Source organism: Monodelphis domestica, chromosome 1 (genome assembly GCF_027887165.1).
Source record: "Monodelphis domestica isolate mMonDom1 chromosome 1, mMonDom1.pri, whole genome shotgun sequence".
Classification (NCBI taxonomy): Eukaryota; Metazoa; Chordata; class Mammalia; order Didelphimorphia; family Didelphidae; genus Monodelphis; species Monodelphis domestica.
Genome location: NC_077227.1, coordinates 274,340,998 through 274,362,110, shown reverse-complemented (window position 1 = coordinate 274,362,110; position 21,113 = coordinate 274,340,998). Strand labels below are relative to the sequence as shown.

Genomic DNA, 21,113 nt, shown 5'->3' with positions numbered 1-21,113 from the left:
GTATATTTAGCAATAACTGTGTCTTATGGAATTTACAACGGTCATTTGTACAACAATGGACTGTTCAAGAAAGCATCTCAGTGTTTCCAGAAACAAATTTTCCAACAATGAATCTGATTTGATAACCTAACATGTACATAAAGATGCATTTTTAATTTTTTATGTATTCAATGTTGAACTGAATAAAGGATTTATGAACTTGGATAATTAAATAATTTCCTCATTTGTATTCACTGCTCTTAAAAAAATTCAACCCAAAAGCAAAATCCTCCTTACTCTAATTAATTAAATGTATTTAACTCAACAACTCAATTTGGCAACTACATTGTGCATTTGCCTGGAGTGCTCTCTTTGCTGCCCCTCTTTTTGATAATATCCTCTCCATTCTCCAAGGCCCACTTCAAATTTGAGCTATTTCATGAAGTCTTCCCCAAATTCCTCAGTTGAAATTGATTTGCTATACCTCTAACCTCATAATATTTTATCTCTTTTTTTCTATTTGCAGTAATCTATATTATATATATATATACATATATATATATATATACACATATATGTCTGTATACATGCAGCAAGATATACCAGAAAGAGTAAAAGATACATAGTCAGAAGACCTTTGTGAGCAGACCAATCCCTGCATCTGTCACTTACTGGTTGTCATACCTTCTGAATGCCACATTAGTTCTAAGTCTCAGTTTCCACATATGTAAAATGAGAATGATTCTAATACTTTCACTTCCTCCTTTACTGGGTTTACTGGGTTATTTCATTCTCTGCAATTCAGCAGGCATTTAAAAATACTTATTATGTGCAATGGAGAAGGAAGCAAACTACTCCAGTATCTTTGCCAAGAAAACCCCAAAAAGGAGTTTTGAAGAGTTGGACATGACTGAACAACAACAACCTACTAAGTCTCAGACGGAAGAACTGACACTTGAGTCTTATTATCTGAACAACAAACTATGCACCTAGCACAATTTTAGGTAAATATTAGGGGGTGAATACTGAGGAGAGGCACAGAATTTAGATAGGTAAACACAGTATAATTAGAAGGGGGAAATCATGAGAATGAAAACACTTTGTCAAGTGCCAGAGCCAAAATAAATTTGAGTTGTTATTATTCTGATCCTCATTTCGTCTTACTGATTTGGATGCTTGCCGAGGGTAGGAATTTTGACTTATTTATTTATCTTTCTTAAAGCTTGATGTGAATACTCTATCAGAATATAGAACCAGTGAAGATTATTTGTTTTGCCAGGATTAATTTGGAAACTCATTTTGGATAACTAGTTGAAAAATTGTAATTAAGTTAACCTAAAATTCAACTTATTGAGATTTAAAAGGGGGAGAGAGGGATGTGTTCTTTTTCAATTGTGTCCAACTCTTCAAAACCCCATGGACCATATGGTATGTTGGGTTTCTTGGCAAAGATATTGGATTGATTTGCCATTTCCTTTTCCAATGGATTGAGACACATAAAGGTTAAGTGACTTGCCCAGGATCACACAGCTATTAACTGTTTGAGACTAGATTTAAATTCAGGGTTTTCCTGACTCCAGGTCTATGCTCTATCCCCTGAGCCATCTAGTTGTTAAGGAGGCAAGGGAGGAAAGATGCTATCCTAATTCAATCCATTGATCTTCCTTTAGCCATTGCACCTTCTCTTTATAAGGGAGGTCAGTCTTCCTAAAAGATAAAACAAAGAACTATCATCACCATACTACACCTAGCAAAATACAATAAGCTACTATATGGAAAAACATACCATGCGTAAAGCAAAGCCTTTGTCAAATTGTAGTTGAAGATCTTCAAGTTCATTCACTTTTGATTCCAAATCCCTGGTTTCGTGAGAATTATCTTCTTGCCTTGGATATTCTTTGACAGTGATAGCTTTAATCTGGCAAAGCTCAGCCTTAACTCTTTTCTGAAGAGCTTCACAATTATCCTTTTCCTCTTGAATGTGTTTTATTTCCAACCCTACTTCTAATGGCTGTTGTAACTGAAAATTAACTTCTGTTAGAACAAGCAATGCACATTCCAGTTGGTCTCTAAAATCCTTTTCACCGACAGATCGAGGTTGGAAATTTTCAACTACATTTTGAAGAAATTTGTGCAGCTTGTTATTTTCTTCTGCAAGGAGCCTTATTTGTGGTATCTCCTGTTTGAAAGATTCCTTATTGGTTTCATTGGCACTTAACAGATCTATGGTTTCTTGGCATAAATATGTGGCTTTTTCAATTCTTTGACTCAAAATCTGGGCACTAAGTAGCCTGCTTTCTGGAGAAAAACTGGTGTCATTTACTATTTCAGCAAGTTCTTTCTTAATTTGCAAAGTTACCATTTGCAGTTCATTTAGTGATGTCTGAAGCTTTACATTTTCTATATTGACTCTCTCTAATTGTTTGGTCTTTTCCTCAAGTTCTGTTATTATTTTAAGTAACTCTGCCTGTACTTTGTCAAGGTGTGAACTGTCCCAGTTGAGTCCAAGGGATTCAAAAATATCTTTGTGTTTCATTATTTGTATAATATTAGATTGAAGAACAGAGGTTCTTTCTCTGAGCTCACAGATTTCTTCCTTAGTTCCATGATTTGGTTTTCTGTTCAGTAGCAGTGCATGATTACGTATCTGGCTTAACTCTTGCTGCAACATGTCTGTTTTTTCAAAAAATTCAGTGTAGATATCTAACTTTTTTCTAACTTCATGATGCTTATTCTGCATTAATCTTTGTGTCCACCTGGCTTTGTTCTTAAGGTTTCTTAATTGATCAATGAGAAATATTTGTTCAAATATATTTAAACACTTAGAGAAATCTGTGGCCTCCTGGAAATGGGTTGAGATGAGCCTGTCAGTGTTCTGTAGTTCCTTCTGAGTATCATTCAAAGTAACAAGGTATTGGTCCAGGTCCTCCTTTGAAGAAGCTGTTTTGATCTCAGGGGTGATCAATACTTCCTTTCCCTGGAGAGAACTCTGCACTTTTCCCAGTTTCTCAAAAAATGTGCTTCTCTCCTCCAGTCTGGTCTCCAATTGCTCAGCTATTTCAGTGCATTTTGAAACAAGTGCCTGGTTTAAGCTTTGCAATTCATCTAAAAAAGTATTTAAGTCAGTGGCTTCACATTGATCAAGATCAGGAATGACACCTTTAGTTTCCTCAATCAAAGACTCTATAATTGGCTGTTTATCTAGAACCTCATTATGCACCATCTTGTGTTTTTTGATCTGTGACACAATATTATCTGGAAGAAGTGCAGCTGTCTGATCCAGGCCAATTAATAAATTATTAACCCACAGCATAGCCTCTTGAATCTTTTTCATGATCTTGCAATTCTTCATCTGGCTGTACTTTTCCTTTGTTAGAGGCTCCAGTTCTTCTAGCTGTTCTTGTAAATTACTGATTGCGGTTTCCAATTTCTTCTTTTCTTTCTTTCCCCAAATTCTTTTCATCTGATGCTCAACTCTCCCCCTTAAAAGAGAAAAGTTATTCTTTATGATGTTGAGCTTTGTGGCTAAGAACATCAGATCTTTATGTTCCTCTAGCTCTGGTGGAGAATTCAACTTTAACTGCTGCTGCTGATGATGATCTTGCAGTGAATTCTCCATGTCTTGGATCTTATTCATCAGACACTGAAATTCATCCCATTCAGCACCTTGTTGAGAATATTTTTTTTGAATCCACTGTTCTACTTGTTCCCAACAAAGCTCAAGTTGCTTAACTTGTTTTTCTGCTAACTTCTTGTCCATTTCACTTAGGTGACTTGATAAGTTCTCCTGTTCTTCCTTAAGTTTGCTTAAGGAATCTTTCTCCTTATGTATTGACTCCAGACATTTTTCTAGTTTCTTCAGCTGCTGTTTGCTTTCCATAGATGCACTGTCAAAAAATATATATATGATTTGGGTCATTAACATGGATTGCACAACAAAGGGGTACAAGTTGCTACATGAGTGTGTGGTTCATCTCTTCTGGTTGGTTAGCTCCTTCCATCTATCCCCAACTACTGTCAAATAAAAGTGAGGGAACATAACTTTTGACTCAGACAGATAATTCAAGCTTTATCCTCCATAAACTGCTGTCCTACCAATGACTTCACTAACACATAGAATTACTGTCTTTGAATTGTTCCACAGAATACAGGTAGACCTTATTTTTTGGTGGATACAGACAAGACAGCTTCTTTTCTAGTGTCTTTAATCAATCAACAAATCAATAAATATTTATTAAACACTTACTATATGCCAGACAAAAACTATTCAGTCTCTCCATTCAAGAAACTTACAGGGGCAGCTGGGTATCTCAGTGGATTGAGAGCCAGGCCTAGATGGGAGGTTCTAGGTTCAAATCTGGCCTCAGATACTTCCCAGCTGTGTGACTGTGGGCCAGTCACTTAACCCCCATTGCCTAGCCCTTACCATTCTTCTGCCTTGGAACCAATACACAGTATTGACTCCAAGACAGAAGGTAAGGGTTTAAAAAAAAAAGAAAAGAAACTTACATTATACAGGAGGAAATAATATATATCCATATATATGTAAAATGTAAGATGTCATTCCTGATCTGAGCCAATGTGAAACCACTGATTTCATATAATATAATATGTAATAATAATTATAGTTAACATTTAAATAGTATTTACTATGTGTCAGGCACTTTAAAGGGCTAAGTAGTTTATAATTATTATCTCAGATCCTCACAAAAACCATGTATTGTTCTCTTCATTTTACAGATAAGGAAAGGAAGGCAAAGAGATTAAGTGACTTGTCCAGGGTCACACAACTAGTACATGTTTGAGGATTGATTTGATCACAGCTCTTCTTGTCTCTGGGCCTGGCATTCCATCCATTGCACAATCTAATGGATTCAATAAATAAATGAAACAAATACAAGGGAATTCTGAGAGGAGGGAAAAAAGATTTCAAAAGTCCTCTTACAAAAAGGTGCTTAAACTAATTTTTTTAAGGAAAAAGGGAATCTAAGAAGGAGAGAGAAACAAAGTACCTTCAAAGAAAAGGAAATAGAAGGCAAAGACATGAAAAGGAGAGATGGAGTCTCATGTGTAAAGGACAACAAGTAGGGTATCTTGGCTAAACTAATGCTTCACAAAAAGGAATACGGTGACAAAAGTCTGGAATGAAAGCCTAGAGCTAGATTATGAAGATATTTAATGCTAGACTGAGGAGACCCCTAGGTAGTACAATGGATTGAATACAGGTTCTAGAGTAAGAAAGACTCATGTCTTAAGTTAAATTTCCAACTTAAGAAATTTATAATCTATGTGACCTCAGGCAAGTAATTTAACCTGTTTGCCTCAGTTTTCTCACCTGTAAAATGGAGATAACAATAGCACCTATCTACTTCCCAGGATTGTCAAGAGGATAAAACAAGACAATTTTAAAAAGCACTTAATATAAAGCATGTAGTAGGTGCTACATGAATTATAACTATTATTGTCATCATTTTAAATATTTAGGACATAATAGGACACTGGAGTTTCATGAGAAGAAGAGTTTTATGGTCAGAACTGTGCATCTTTTGTGGAATATAGATTGGGTAGAGGAGAAATTGGAGGTAGGGAATCCAATTAGGAATTGGTTGCAATAGTCTAAGTGAGAGGCTTAGACTTCTCACTTCTCACAGGTCTGAATGAATAAGAGAAAGAGGATGGGCAAATGTTTTAAAGGTGGAGTTGATAAGACTTAGCAACTGGTTGGATATGGGACATGAGAGAATAAAGATAAAGATGGCAGAAACCACAAACCTGAGTAGAATGAAAAAGAGTAGTCATCATCAAAAATCAGAAGTTAGGATGATGAGTGGTTTTAGGGAGAAGAAAATGCATTCTGTTTTGAACATATTTACTTTAAGATGTCTATAAGATATCCATTTAAAAACATATATTAGCTAATTGGTGGTGCAGGCCTGGAATTCAGGCAAGAAATTAGGGCTGAATATATATATATATATATATATATATACATAAATCTGGGAAGTTCTTTGCATGGAGATCATAACTGAGCCCATGGGAGCTAATAAGATCACTTGGGAAAGGGAGTAGAGAGAGAAGATCCAAAAGAGTTTTCTTCAAATCTAAACTCTTCTAGATCCAGTTGGTAGCAAAGTAGAAAGAATGCTGGTCCTGGAATCAGGAAGACCTGAGTTCAAATTTACCCTAAGCCACTTATTGGCAGTGTGACACAGGGCAAATCTTTTTAACCTGTCTGCCATAGACTCATCAAATTTAATGGGGATAATAACATGTACCTCCTAAGGCTATTTCAAAGATCAAATGAGATTAATAACATTTGTAAAAGACACTTAGCCCAGTGCCTGGCACAAAGTAAGACACTATCTAAATACTTATTCCCTTTCCTCCCCTTCTTAGCCGTAAGAATAAGTGTTAGTCATTATAGTCAGTAGTTCATATATTATTACCAAAATCCCATTTAATCATAATTTTCAACATGAACGGTACTATCAATTTAAAAAATACATACTACAATATATCTTTGCAATATGAATCAAGTCATAGCAGGGAAGATGTAGAATGGAAAAATTAAGCCCCTGAAGTTTCCTTTCATGCATTAAAGCCATTCTAATGATCTATGTTTTAAATTAGACTCATTACTATTATCTTGGAAATCAGTGTTGAATGAATAATTTTAGAGAATTAAAAAATAATTCTTATGTTTTTGTGGCTTTAATTCTTTATTTCATGGGCTAGTTTGTAAAATATGCTCAAAAATTTAAAAGTAACATTAACTTTTGTCTCAAAAAATTTTCCTTAAAGTGCTTTCCTTGGTCATGAGCCTACATTTTATGTTCCACAACCACAACAAAAGTAGGAAGTTTAATAAAAATAAAAATGCATAAAATAATTTAAAACTAAGTTGATTTTTGTTCAACACTTTTTAAAGATGATTTGTGTGGGGGACGTGGGTTGGACATTTGTTTATACAATGTTGCCATGTAACTTAACTTCCTGGAGTTAACAAACAAACAAACTGTATGAAACCCTCTTTCAGACCAGCAAGGGACCTATGCAGACTATGCAAAGAGACCTAAAAGACCAAATATCATCTCTCTGTCATTCTGTCTGTCGCTGTCTCTCTTGTTTTCTCTTTTTCTCCTCTTTTGTCAGACTCCTATGAAAGAATAATGGAGGTCATTTTCCCCACAAAACTTCCAGCAGAAACCACTGAATAGAGAATAATATAGAATACAGAATACCTTAAAAAAAGAAACTTTACAAAGTACCAAAGGATAGGTTTAGATTAAAAAGGAAGCCTATTCTGGGCTCTTGAACTTACGCCTTTGTGTTTTCTTTTTCCATTGATAATGCTTTCACTGATGATTTAATAGCCAAGAGGTGGTCCTGAAAATCTTTGATAAGACAGTATTGTCTTTCCTTATCCTCCTTCAAGGTAACCAGTGCCTGAAGTAGTCTGTCCAATTGGTTTTCTGAATGTTGTATATTTTTGACATTTAAGGCACTGGTTTCTGTGTTATGGGGTAACATGATGGGTTCTTGAGATCCAATATTTGCTTTCTTTGCTTCCAGTTGCCTATATAACACCTAGTTTCAAATCAAAGAAACAAGCAAATAATTACACTCCTCATACAAATATATGGGCAACTGGCAAGTACTAATCATTTTGTCTGAGAGGTTGCAAATGGTTTTAGATGTTATTTCATTAATTCTATTAATCAAGCATAGGACAACTAAGGTAATTGGCATTTTAAATGGCTTCTCTTTTATGAGTAGAATCTACATGAGATTGCTGGTATAGTGTTAACTATTGAATTCAAGAAGCAAAACTTATTAAATGTATACTATGTAGAGATTATGTGCTAATCTCTGGATTTAGGCACTTGGGCTACAAACAGAAAAAAAAAACCAGTCTCTGCCATCAAGGAATTCACATTCTATTTTTATTTTTATTTTTTTTGCATTCTATTTTTATTGTATGCCAATAGATTGCTTAAACAAAGCTCTCTTCTGCGTTTACTAACCCAACACAAACTTTCCATATCTCTCATATATATTCCGAATTATATAAGCCTTGTTCAAATGTCAGCATTATTCACTTTCACTTGACTAAATAGCAACAACAACCCAGGCTAGGTTTACACAATACCTTATAGAATTATAAGGAAAATAAAACAATGACTAAGAACCTAGTCCTACTTACAATTAAATGGCATAAATGGCATTTTTCAAGACCAAAAAGAAAATGACACAGAAAAAAAGGAATGATACAGGTCAGTATACCTGGGCTTTGTCGCCAAATGAATCTGTTTTTAGGATTTTACTGAAAGAAAAAGCCACCTGATAGTCATTAGCAGTATCTTTCTTTCAAAAAAATACACGCAGATTTACACAACGTACTGATTTGTACCTAATTATATATTTACAAAATTGATCATCAGGCAAAGGTTAAATAAGACTTTTCACTTTATGCAAGTATTTTGAATGATTAACATATATTGTATTGTACAAGATAAATGATGTAATCATGTAGTCAGCGTTCTTCATATTTCCATACCTCTATCTCCTTTAATTGTTCATTTGCTGAAATAATATCCAAATCTAAAGGTTGATTTTGCAGTTCATTGACTCTCTGCTCATCTTCAATGTTTTTCATGCTTTCTTGAGCTTCAGGAGAAAGTTGTTTTGACAAAAGCATTTCTAAACTTGAATTCTGAAAACATAAAAAATATAAATCATTCAGTGCTTTACATATGAAATCCAACACTTATTTTTATTAAAATATTCAAACTATGCTTATTTTATTATTTGAATGATAACATAACAGGATAAGGAAAACTAGGTGTTTGTAGCCGATGCAGATTATTCAGTGAGTCACGTTTTTTTTCTTTACCCAGTTTGCACAAAAGAATTACTGATTGACCTTCTGGAAAATATATCAATTCTTTCTGTTAAGAGTATTTAGGATATATCAGCAATACCACTGCTAGGTTTACTCTTTATGGTGACATAAAGAGTATATTTATAGGCATACTCTTTATGGTGACAAACAATGGGAAAATTGGGGGGGGGTATCCCTCTATTGGGAATAGCTGAACAAATTATGGTATGTGATGGTGATGGAATACTATTGGGTTATAAGGAATAATGAGCTGTCTAATTTCTATATGATCTGGGAACACCTCTATGAACTGATGTGGAATAAAATGAGCATAACCAAGAGCATTGTACACAGAAACTGAAACATTGTGGAACAATCAAATGTAATTGACTTTGCTGCTAGCAGCAATGCAATGATCCAAGACAATCCCAAGAGACTTATGAGAAAGAATGCTATCTACATTGAGAGAAAGTAATGTGGGAGTAGAAACACAGAAGAAAAGCATATAATTTATCACTTGTCCACATGGGCATATGATTTGAGGTTTTGGTTTTAAACGATTACTCTATTACAAAAATAAATAATATGGAAATAGGTATCAAATGATAATACATGTATAACTGAGTGAAACTGCTTGTCAGCTCCAGGAAGGGGGACGGAAGAGTGGAGGGAGGGAAAATGATTATGTAAATGTGGAAAATATTTAAAAATTAAAAAAAAATTTTAAAGTGTACTAGATATAAAAGGCAAGAAACATATCTTTTTTATCTTTGTATTTTCCCAGTACCTATCACAATTGCTTTGTGCATATTAGGTACTTAATAAATGATTATAGAATTAATTAATTTAACAACATAATGGGAAGCACCTGCACTTCTAAGGGAGGAAAAATAGGTTAGAGAAAACAAAAAGTTACAAAGTATACAACTAACTATATATTGTAACAGTCAGCACAGTATGTTGCAAACAGATGTATTATAAAATTTAGTAAGATATACAAATTAATGAATGTAACTGTGACTTTGTAATGTCACACTGAATAATAACTTCTATCATTAACCATTCAGCAGCAGCAAGAATTCAGGCAGCGGTCAGGGAACCTAGGTTGCACAATGGATAGAGAATTGGGCCTGGAATTCGAAAGATTCATCTTCCTAATTTCAAATACAGCTTCAGACAGTAGCTGTGTGAACCTGGACAAGTCACTTAAAGTATCTCAATGCTTTAGGCAACTCTTTAAAGTAATAAGTTGCAAAGAATATTCAGACTGGTATTGGTAGAGGGAATTTCCTCATTGGTCCAATCTTCATTCCTAAAATATTTCATCAAAGAATTTAGGCTAGTTTCTATGTCCAAGATACATCATAAATGGGCACCATTTTTTAAAGCATCCAATTTTAAGTTTTACTCTCATTTGTTTAATTTTTTAAACAAATATAAAACCTATCTCAGGTTACTCTTATTTTTACTGAAACCTGGGAATAAAACATTATCTCCAAGAAAAAGAGAAGTTTTTTTTCTTTACGAGGTGCCACATAATTTGTGACTAAAATAATTATAAGTGTTATGGAAACTTAGCTTTATAGTATAATTATTCCTCAAAAAAAAAAGAGTTCTTATGGAAGTTACAATGAAATGTTTATCAAAAGGACCATTCCTGAGAAAAAGACAAATTGTACAGTGGCTACTTCAGCATTACACTTTTGAATTGATGTTGTTGCTGTTATTCATGCTTTGTTTTCAAAGAGGTCCAATGACATCACAATGGTGATGTTTTGACTTGCACATGAATTAGATTTCTGTGAAACAGAGTTGCACAAAGGCATCAGCCTCATCCTTTCCTCCAGAGTCATCAAGTGCCAGTAGCAGGGAAAAAGTCAAGATGCTTGGCATCTTGACTTTTTTATTCAAGTAACATCAAAGTTAAAATTACTATCAAGGCCAACAGTCAAGGAACAGAAATTATACAAGGCTATGTGTTGAAAAGAGAAAAGAACAGTCCCATTTGTTTTTAACTTACCAGTGTTTGGGGGATTTAAAAAATTATGAGTCTTGGGTCATTTTTAGTACTGGATAGTATCTACTTGCCCCTTCAAAGAGTTGCAGTCTAGTTGTGGTGCTTCCCCTGTATCCTCTCTCCCCAAAGCCCTGATCTGCCATTGGTAAGTGCCTCAATTTACTAATCTACAAATGTTTCTTATTGTCTCTATGACACATGTTTGAAATAATCAAGTATCTGGTGCATATGCTAATCTATAAACATCTATTAAGCGCCTACTACATGCTGGGATTTAAAAAAAAAGATAGGCAAAGACAGTCTTTTTCCTCAAGAAGCTCACAGTCTAACAGGGTGCAATGCAAACAAATATGTATAAGATAAATATATGACCTCTATAACTGTTGTCAGTAATTCAGGAAAACACCTTCAAACTAACATAAATTATCATTTCTAATCACAATAAGTCTATTTGTTATGAAAGGATTTTTGGTCATACACAGGTATGTGTGTATGTATGAGTATGTATGTACAATTTATGTATATCTGTCACAGTAGTTACAGGATGCAATTTTTAATACCACCCAGTTTTAAAAACTTATTATTAATGGCTTCCTTTCCAAAAGTTGTGTTCTCACCTTTCCAAGAAATATCAATCATATTGCCTCATATGAACCTTTAAAATTTAAAATAAGTCTTTTATTTCTGCTTTTTTTCCCTTTTGACTGTGAAAATTCTTTAATTTTGCACCTCTCCAAAAGCATCGATGCCTTTGGGAATGGTATACATATTTTCCCTTGCACTTGTGCCCTCCATGAATAGTAATCTCCATAAATTTTATATAACAAACTCATTTTCCAGGCATCTTCCAAACTATATTATTCTCTGAGCTTATAATTTAACTAACTGAATACTTTTTAAAAGAGACAACCAATATTCTTGAAAGTTGTCAATGTTTTTGTCAGTTTGGAATAGGCTCCCATGATGCCCTGACTCTGTAAATTCTTAATAAGTATTTCATTAACATTACTCTCACATTTTTCCTTCTACCAGAAATAAAGTATTTCCAACAAAAGAAATCAAATATCTATTTTTCTTTTCATCTTTTTTCTCTAGTCACACTAGACTAACAATTTTATCAATTTAGATCCCAACATCAGTCTCCATCTTAAGAGACTCTTGGGAGTTATAGAATTGAACTATATGAAAAACTCAATAAGTTATTTTTTTTTATTTTTTTTAACTCAATAAGTTATTAAAGAAAAAGCAGGAAAATAACACTATCTTGTGGAATGTAAATCACAGTAGAGAAAAGAAAAGAAACCTAGTCAGATGAGTTCTTTTTATCTTCTTTTTATGATCAAGTGGGGCTTCAAAACCAAAAAATACTTGTTACCTCCATCTTCTTAAATCGATCAAGGACCATTAAGAAGCATTTCTCATGAAATAAAATGAAAAATAATTTGGGACTAGAATAAAATATAACCTGATATTGGGGATTTTTTAGTCAATGGTCACCATTTAAGTGCCTAATACTTAATACTTTCTATCTATTTTGCTAAGCACTTTACTGATATTATCTTATTTTATCCTCACAACAACCAAGATAGGTAAGTAGCTTCTAGTATCACCCCATTTTACAGGCAAGGAAACGAGGGCAGACAAAGATTAAATGTCATCTTAAAATGCCCAGGGTCCCATGGCTAAAAAAGAATCTGAGGCCACATTGAACCCAATTCTTCCTGACATTCTAGCCATTGTGCCATCCAGCAATCTAGGGGTTATGTAGTCCATTACTCTCATTTTATAGAAGAAAAAGACTAAGGCTCAAATTGTCAAAACAGTTTGTTCAAAGGTACCCAAAATATGCTTAACACCAAATCCAATGTCCCCCCCATTATGTTATGCTGCTCACAAGTTGAAGTCCTTAGTTGATAATTCAATATTTTAGATACTTTCCTATTTTTTAAAATCTTGAACTGACTGATATCACTGGAAGTCAATGATAGAATTATTGATACTCTTATTTGACCACAGCTGCTGTTACAAGAATTGTGAAATAGGAGACTTCCGGTCAAGATGGCGGCTTAGAAAAAGCTAAAGTTCAGATCTCCGGAAACCCTTCCTTACTGAACTCAAACTATATGCTCTTAGGGCACCGAAATTCAAAACGAACAACAGCATAGACCCCAGGAACCCTCCTCCTGGACCTGGGTCAAAAGGTATGCCCCCCCCCCAAAAGCCAGAACCCGAGATCACTCGGACCTAAGGGGTAGGCAGCAGGAAGGTCCCAGGACCCATCCCCCCAACCCAGAGCACTGAGTCTGAGGCAGCAGAGGGAACCTCAGAGCCTCAGGGCCGGCTATTCTGAAGTCCGCTTCCTGAAAACAACCTGACTCAGTCGAGGGATTACCCAACACAGACAGCAGGGAAACAGAGAGACAGGGGAACCTGTCTCCCCCTGGCTGGATCCTTCCATCCGAGTCTCACGGAAGGTCCCTGCCTCAGGGCTTATTCAGTTCATCCCAGTGAAAGTTAATTCTATCAGGAGCCCTCGGAGCTCAGGGAAGCCGCGGCCCTTCCCCCCTCAGAGTGCAGGCTCTTCTGGCCAGCAAAGGCATTAAAACACCTCACGGAGAGTGCCGAGCCAGGCTCATAGCGTGGAAGTAAGGCAACGAAGAAGCATCGGGAGGGAACTGAGGAGGGCAGTAACATGGAAACACCAGCAATTCCTGGCCTCCCCGGGAAGACAGAACAGCTGAGAAGAACGGACAATTTGCCTAGGGCTAAAACCTCTGAACACCAGACAGAGATGAGAAAAGCTAGACCTCCCCACTCAGATAGAGATGGCAAACTCCACAGAAGCACAAAAGCCTCAAAACTCCAAGAAAAACAAGAAGAAGGGGGCGACTTTGGACACATTTTATGGAGCAACAATACAAAATACAGAGGAGATAGAAGAGAAAACTCAAGCAAATGCTTCGAAACCTTCCAAAGGAAATGGAAACTCTCCACAAACCCATGAAGAATTTGAATCAGAAAGGATCAAAAAGATGGAAGCCTTCTGGGAGGAATAGTGGGAAATAATGCAAAAGAAATTCACGTCTCTACAAAACCAGTTTGACCAAAGTGAAAAGGAAAACCAGGCTTTAAAGGTCAGAATTAGGCAACTCGAAGACAATGAGCAAGAATTAATAAAGCAAAGCCGAAAGACCAAGAAATTAGAAGAGAACATAAAATATCTCACTGACAAGGTCATAGACTTGGAAAATAGAGGGAGAAGAGACAATTTAAGAATAATTGGACTACCAGAAAAGCCAGAAATAAACAGCAAACTCAACATCGTAATACAAGATATAATCAAAGAAAATTACCCAGAGATCCTAGAACAAGAGGGCAATACAAGCACGGAAAGAGTTCACAGAACACCCTCTACACTAAATCCCCAAAAGACAACTCCCAGGAATGTAATTGCCAAATTCTAAAGCTTTCAAGCAAAAGAAAAAATCTTACAAGAAGCCAGAAAAAGACAATTTAGATATAAAGGAATGCCAATCAGGGTCACACAAGACCTTGCAAGTTCCACTCTGAATGACCGTAAGGCATGGAACATGATTTTCAGAAAGGCAAGAGAGCTGGGCCTTCAACCAAGAATCAGCTATCCATCAAAATTGACTATATACTTCCAAGGGAAAATATAGGCATTCAACAAAATAGAAGATTTCCAAGTTTTTGCAAAGAAAAGACCAGAGCTCTGTGGAAAGTTTGATATCGAAAAACAAAGAGCATGGAATACCTGAAAAGGTAAATACGAAGGAAAGGGAAAAGGAGAAAAATGTTATCTTTTTCTTTTATTCAAACTCTCTTCTATAAGGACTACATTTATATCAATCTATGTATATTAACATGTGGGGAAAATGCAATGTGTAAATAAGGGGAAAAGAAAGACCAATTAGAATAATCTTTCTCACACAAAGATTCACATGGGAAGGGGAGGGGAAGAAAACTCCTATAAGAAGGAGAGGAAGAGAGTTTTTACTTAAACCTTACTCTCAGGGAAATCAACTCTGAGAGGGAAGAACATCCAGATCCATTGGGATCTTGAATTCTATCTTACCCAAAAAGGAAAGGGATAAGGGAAAACCAAGGGGGGGTGGGGGGAGGGAACACAAAAAAGAGAGGGAAGAAGAGGGGGGAGAGGGAAGGAACAAAAAGGGAGGGACTAGAAAGGGAAACATATCAAGGGAGGGGACAAGGGGGACTGATTTAAAGTAAATCACTGGACTAAAAGGTAGAGCTGAAGAAGAAAGGTTAGAATTAGGGAAGGATATCAAAATGCCAGGGAGTCCACAAGTGACAGTCATTACTTTGAACGTGAATGGGATGAACACCCATAAAACGTAGACGAATAGCAGAATGGATTAGAATCCAAAACCCTACCATATGTTGTCTTCAAGAAACACACATGAGGCGGGTTGACACCCACAAGGTCAGAATTAAAGGATGGAGTAAGACCTTCTGGGCCTCAACTGACAGAAAGAAGGCAGGAGTGGTAATCATGATATCTGATAAAGCCAAAGCAAAAATAGACCTGATCAAAAGGGATAGGGAAGGTAATTATATTTTGTTAAAAGGGACTTTAGATAATGAGGAAATATCACTAATCAACATGTATGCACCAAATAATATAGCACCCAAATTTCTAATGGAGAAACTAGGAGAATTGAAGGAAGAAATAGACAGTAAAACCATATTAGTGGGAGACTTGAACCAACCATTATCAAATTTAGATAAATCAAATAAAAAAATAAATAAGAAAGAGATAAAAGAAGTGAATGAAATCTTAGAAAAATTAGAATTAATAGACATATGGAGAAAAATAAATAGGGATAAAAAAGGAATACACCTTCTTCTCAGCACCACATGGCACATTCACAAAGATTGACCATACATTAGGTCACAGAAATATGGCACACAAATGCAGAAAAGCAGAAATAATAAATGCAGCCTTTTTAGATCACAAGGCAATTAAAATAATGATCAGTAATGGTACATGGAAAACCAAATCAAAAACTAATTGGAAATTAAACAATATGATACTCCAAAATCATTTAGTTAGAGACAAAATCATAGAAACAATTAATTATTTCATTGAGGAAAATGACAATGGCGAGACATCCTTTCAAACCCTTTGGGATGCAACCAAAGCAGTAATCAGAGGTAAATTCATATCCCTGAGTGCATATATGAACAAACAAGGGAGAGCAGAGATCAATCAATTGGAAATGCAAATAAAAAAACTCGAAAGTGATCAAATTAAAAACCCCTAGCAGAAAACCAAACTAGAAATCCTAAAAATTAAGGGAGAAATTAATAAAATAAAAAGTGATAGAACTATTGATTTAATAAATAAGACAAGAAGTTGGTACTTTGAAAAAACAAACAAAATAGGCAAAGTACTGGTCAATCTAGTTAAAAAAAGGAAAGAAGAAAAGCAAATTAACAGCATCAAAGATGAAAAGGGGGACATCACCTCCGATGAAGAGGAAATTAAGGCAATCATTAAAAATTACTTTGCCCAATTATATGGCAATAAATACACCAATTTAGGTGATATGGATGAATATATACAAAAATACAAACTGCCTAGACTAACAGAAGAAGAAATAGAATTCTTAAATAATCCCATATCAGAAAATGAAATCCAACAAGCCATCAAAGAACTTCCTAAGAAAAAATCCCCAGGGCCTGATGGATTCACCAGTGAATTCTATCAAACATTCAGAGAACAGTTAATCCCAATACTATACAAACTATTTGACATAATAAGCAAAGAGGGAGTTCTACCAAACTCCTTTTATGACACAAACATGGTACTGATTCCAAAACCAGGCAGGTCAAAAACAGAGAAAGAAAACTATAGACCAATCTCCCTAATGAATATAGATGCAAAAATCTTAAATAGGATACTAGCAAAAAGACTCCAGCAAGTGATTAGAAGAGTCATCCACCATGATCAAGTAGGATTTATACCACGGATGCAGAGCTGGTTCAATATTAGGAAAACCATCCACATAATTGACCACATCCATAAGCAAACCAACAAGAACCACATGATTATCTCAATAGACGCAGAAAAAGCATTTGATAAAATACAACACCCATTCCTATTAAAAACACTAGAAAGCATAGGAATAGAAGGGTCGTTCCTAAAAATAATAAACAGTATATATCTAAAACCATCAGCTAATATCATCTGCAATGGGGATAAACTAGATGCATTCCCAATAAGATCAGGAGTGAAACAAGGATGCCCATTATCACCTCTACTATTTGACACTGTACTAGAAACACTAGCAGTAGCAATTAGAGAAGAAAAAGAAATTGAAGCCATCAAAATAGGCAAGGAGGAGACCAAGTTATCACTCTTTGCAGATGACATGATGGTCTACTTAAAGAATCCTAGAGATTCAACCAAAAAGCTAATTGAAATAATCAACAACTTTAGCAAAGTTGCAGGATACAAAATAAACCCACATAAGTCATCAGCATTTCTATATATCTCCAACACAGCTCAGCAGCAAAAACTAGAAAGAGAAATCCCATTCAAAATCACCTTAGACAAAATAAAATACCTAGGAATCTATCTCCCAAGACAAACACAGGAACTATATGAACACAACTACAAAACACTCGCCACACAAATAAACTAGACTTGAGCAACTGGAAAAACATTAACTGCTCATGGATAGGACGAGCCAATATAATAAAAATGACCATCCTACCCAAACTTATTTATCTATTTAGTGCCATACCCATTGAACTCCCAAAAATTTTCTTTACTGATTTAGAAAAAACCATAACAAAGTTCATTTGGAATAACAAAAGATCAAGGATATCCAGGGAAATAATGAAAAAAAACACAAATGATGGGGGCCTTGCAGTCCCAGACCTCAAACTATATTACAAAGCAGCAGTCATCAAAACAATTTGGAACTGGTTAAGAGACAGAAAGGAGGATCAGTGGAATAGACTGGGGGCAAGCGACCTCAGCAAGACAGTATATGATAAACCCAAAGATCCCAGCTTTTGGGACAAAAATCCACTATTCGATAAAAATTGCTGGGAAAATTAGAAGACAGTGTGGGAGAGATTAGGAATAGATCAACACCTCACACCCTACACCAAGATAAATTCAAAATGGGTGAATGACTTAAACATAAAGAAGGAAACCATAAGTAAATTGGGTAAACACAGAATAGTATACATGTCAGACCTTTGGGAGGGGAAAGACTTTAAAACCAAGCAAGACATAGAAAGAATCACAAAATGTAAAATAAATAATTTTGACTACATCAAATTAAAAACCTTTTGTACAAACAAAACCAATGTAACTAAAATCAGAAGGGAAACAACAAATTGGGAAAAAATCTTCATAGAAACCTGACAAAGGTTTAATTACTCAAATTTATAAAGAGCTAAATCAATTGGACAAAAAACCAAGCCATTCTCCAATTGATAAATGGGCAAGGGACATGGATAGGCAGTTCTCAGATAAAGAAATCAAAACTATTAACAAGCACATGAAGAAGTGTTCTAAATCTCTTATAATCAGAGAGATGCAAATCAAAACAACTCTGAGGTATTACCTCACACCTAGCAGATTGGCTAACATGATAGCAAAGGAAAGTAATGAATGCTGGAGGGGATGTGGCAAAGTAGGGACTTTAATTCATTGCTGGTGGAGTTGTGAACTGATCCAACCATTCTGCAGGGCAATTTGGAACTATGCCCAAAGGGCGATAAAAGAATGTCTACCCTTTGATCCAGCCATACCACTGCTGAGTTTGTACCCCAAAGAGTTAATGGAGAAAAAGACTTGTACAAGAATATTCATAGCTGTGCTCTTTGTGGTGGCCAAAAATTGGAAAACGAGGGGATGCCCATCAATTGGGGAATGGCTGAACAAATTGTGGTATATGTTGGTGATGGAATACTATTGTGCAAAAAGGAATAATAAAGTGGAGGAATTCCATGGAGACTGGAACGACCTCCAGGAAGTGATGCAGAGCGAGAGGAGCAGAACCAGGAGAACATTGTACACAGAGACTGATACACTATGGCACAATTGAATGTAATGGACTTCTCCATTAGTGGCGGTGTAATGTCCCTGAACAATCTGCAGGGATCTAGGAGAAAAAACACTATTCATAAGCAGAGGACAAACTGTGGGAGTAGAAACACCGAGGAAAAGCAACTGCCTGACTACAGCGGTTGAGGGGTCATGACAGAGGAAATACTCTAAACGAACACTCTAATGCAAATACTAACAACATGGCAATGGGTTTGAATCAAGAACACATGTGGAACACAGTGGAATCACACATTGGCTATGGGAGGTGGGGGGGATGAAAAGAAAATGATCTTTGTCTTTAATGAATAATGCTTGGAAGTGATCAAATTAAATATTATAAAATTAAAAAAAAAGAATTGTGAAATAAACTGCACAAATGATTACCTGACTTTTTGTTAAAGAATTTCCTCAGACAAAACTGTTGTCATATGTAACGGCATTAGGCTCAGCTTCAAATGCTTCCCCCTCCCCTACTGAAAGGTTAGGATGCATACATATTTCCAAGTTCCTGTGAATGTCATATTTGTGTGTGTGGACATGTACATGTATACATACATGTGTGTGCATTTTATGTGTGAGTACATTCGTGTGTGTGTATATGATTTATTGATAGAAAATCCCTTTCTCTTGAAGTTCCTCAAAGAGACAATCATTGGTTAATGGCCCAAACTAGCAGCAACTCTTAAAATTGGCCAATAGGAAATAATAAACTTTGATATTCCATCAAATTACCTGTGAGATTCTTGTAAAGGAAAAAGGTACATAATAAATTATTCTGACCAAAAGCCTTTAAGATATGCCTATATTGGGGGCAGCTGGGTAGTTCAGTGGATTTAAAGCCAGGCCTTGAGACAGGAGATCTTGGGTTCAAATCTGGCCTCAGACACTTCCCAGCTGTGTGACCCTGGGCAGGTCACTTGACCCCCATTGCCTAGCCCTTACCACTCTTCTGCCTTGGAATCAATACACAGTATTGATTCTAAGACAGAAGGTAAGGGTTTTTTTTTTTAATATATGCCAATTTTGGGCTATAGGAATCAATTTTCCATTTTTCCCATACCAAGAGGAAGAAATAAAACGTACAACAATTTTGAACTTCAACAACTTTTCCAAGTCTTCAAAATTCCCCAGAGGATTCTATAAATTAATTTCTAGAAACATGATGTTGAAAGCATAGGTTTTGTACAGTTGAATACACAATACTGTCATAAACTTTAAAAACAAAAGAAAAGCAGTTTTTTATAACTTATTCTCTCATTACCTCTACCAAAGTGTAGTTTAGTTACATTAACAGCTGGCATTCTTCATAAATTTTAATTTTCTTTGATGTTTTCAACTACAGAATATGATTTACATATATTATAAGATTCTGGGGAGGGTTCAACTCAGATTGGGCCCTTGTCTTTGTTTCCTACATATTGCACCACTTATTCTGATGAAAGACAATAGCTTCCCTAAAATGCAAGAAAACCTGTAATTCATTATAATAATTATTTAAAGAAATTTCTCTTGTGACTTAAAGCAATGACTAGTTGATTAAATTAGGATTGGAGTTTCATTTTTGTGCCTCCTATTTTTTTTCATCTTCCCACTCAGAAAGTTATTAAAATTGGTAATTTCATTTTCTTCTATGATTTAACAATGTGAAAGTCAGTAATTACACATGAATAAATTAATTCTACACAGAAGTACCCATTGATATCTAGTTGTTTAAGTTGAGGATGAGTGAACTACTTGGTACTGTAGGATCTCTTTTCCCAGCAGTACATTAGAACCAGCTGGTACTGGTTCATGAGTGTAGATCGTTAAAATTTCAACATGAGCACTTTCTTACATGTCAGAAATTGGCAAATATACAAATCAGTAATTGATTTATTGTTCATTTGATTGTCTAGATATAAATTGATGGACAAAATTTTAATAATGCAGATTAAACTTAAACATGTATCGCACATTTTAGGGGATCCAATTGTTAAACATTTAAAAACACAGCCATATTTTCTTCCCTCCTTTTCAGAAAACAAAATTTCTCAAGAAATTATCAATGGGAATAAAGAAATGAGCACTGGAAAGGAAGCTGGGGAAGGCCAAGTTTAAGTCTCATGTCTGTGACAACATCTCTG

General features: G+C 35.4%; 1 protein-coding gene across 7 annotated transcripts in view; it reads right to left on the bottom strand.

Annotated features, from left to right (window-relative positions):
• The window catches only part of SYNE2 (spectrin repeat containing nuclear envelope protein 2), a 416,774-nt gene that overhangs the window by 202,660 nt on the left and 193,001 nt on the right, over positions 1 to 21,113 (bottom strand). For all 7 annotated transcript variants that reach the window (XM_056810866.1, XM_056810871.1, XM_056810867.1 and 4 more), the window contains 3 exons: positions 8,537 to 8,692; positions 7,301 to 7,566; positions 1,766 to 3,866 (listed from right to left, as the gene is read on the bottom strand). In XM_056810866.1, the coding sequence (XP_056666844.1) occupies positions 1,766 to 3,866; positions 7,301 to 7,566; positions 8,537 to 8,692 (2,523 nt within the window). The remainder of the gene's footprint in view (positions 1 to 1,765; positions 3,867 to 7,300; positions 7,567 to 8,536; positions 8,693 to 21,113) is intronic.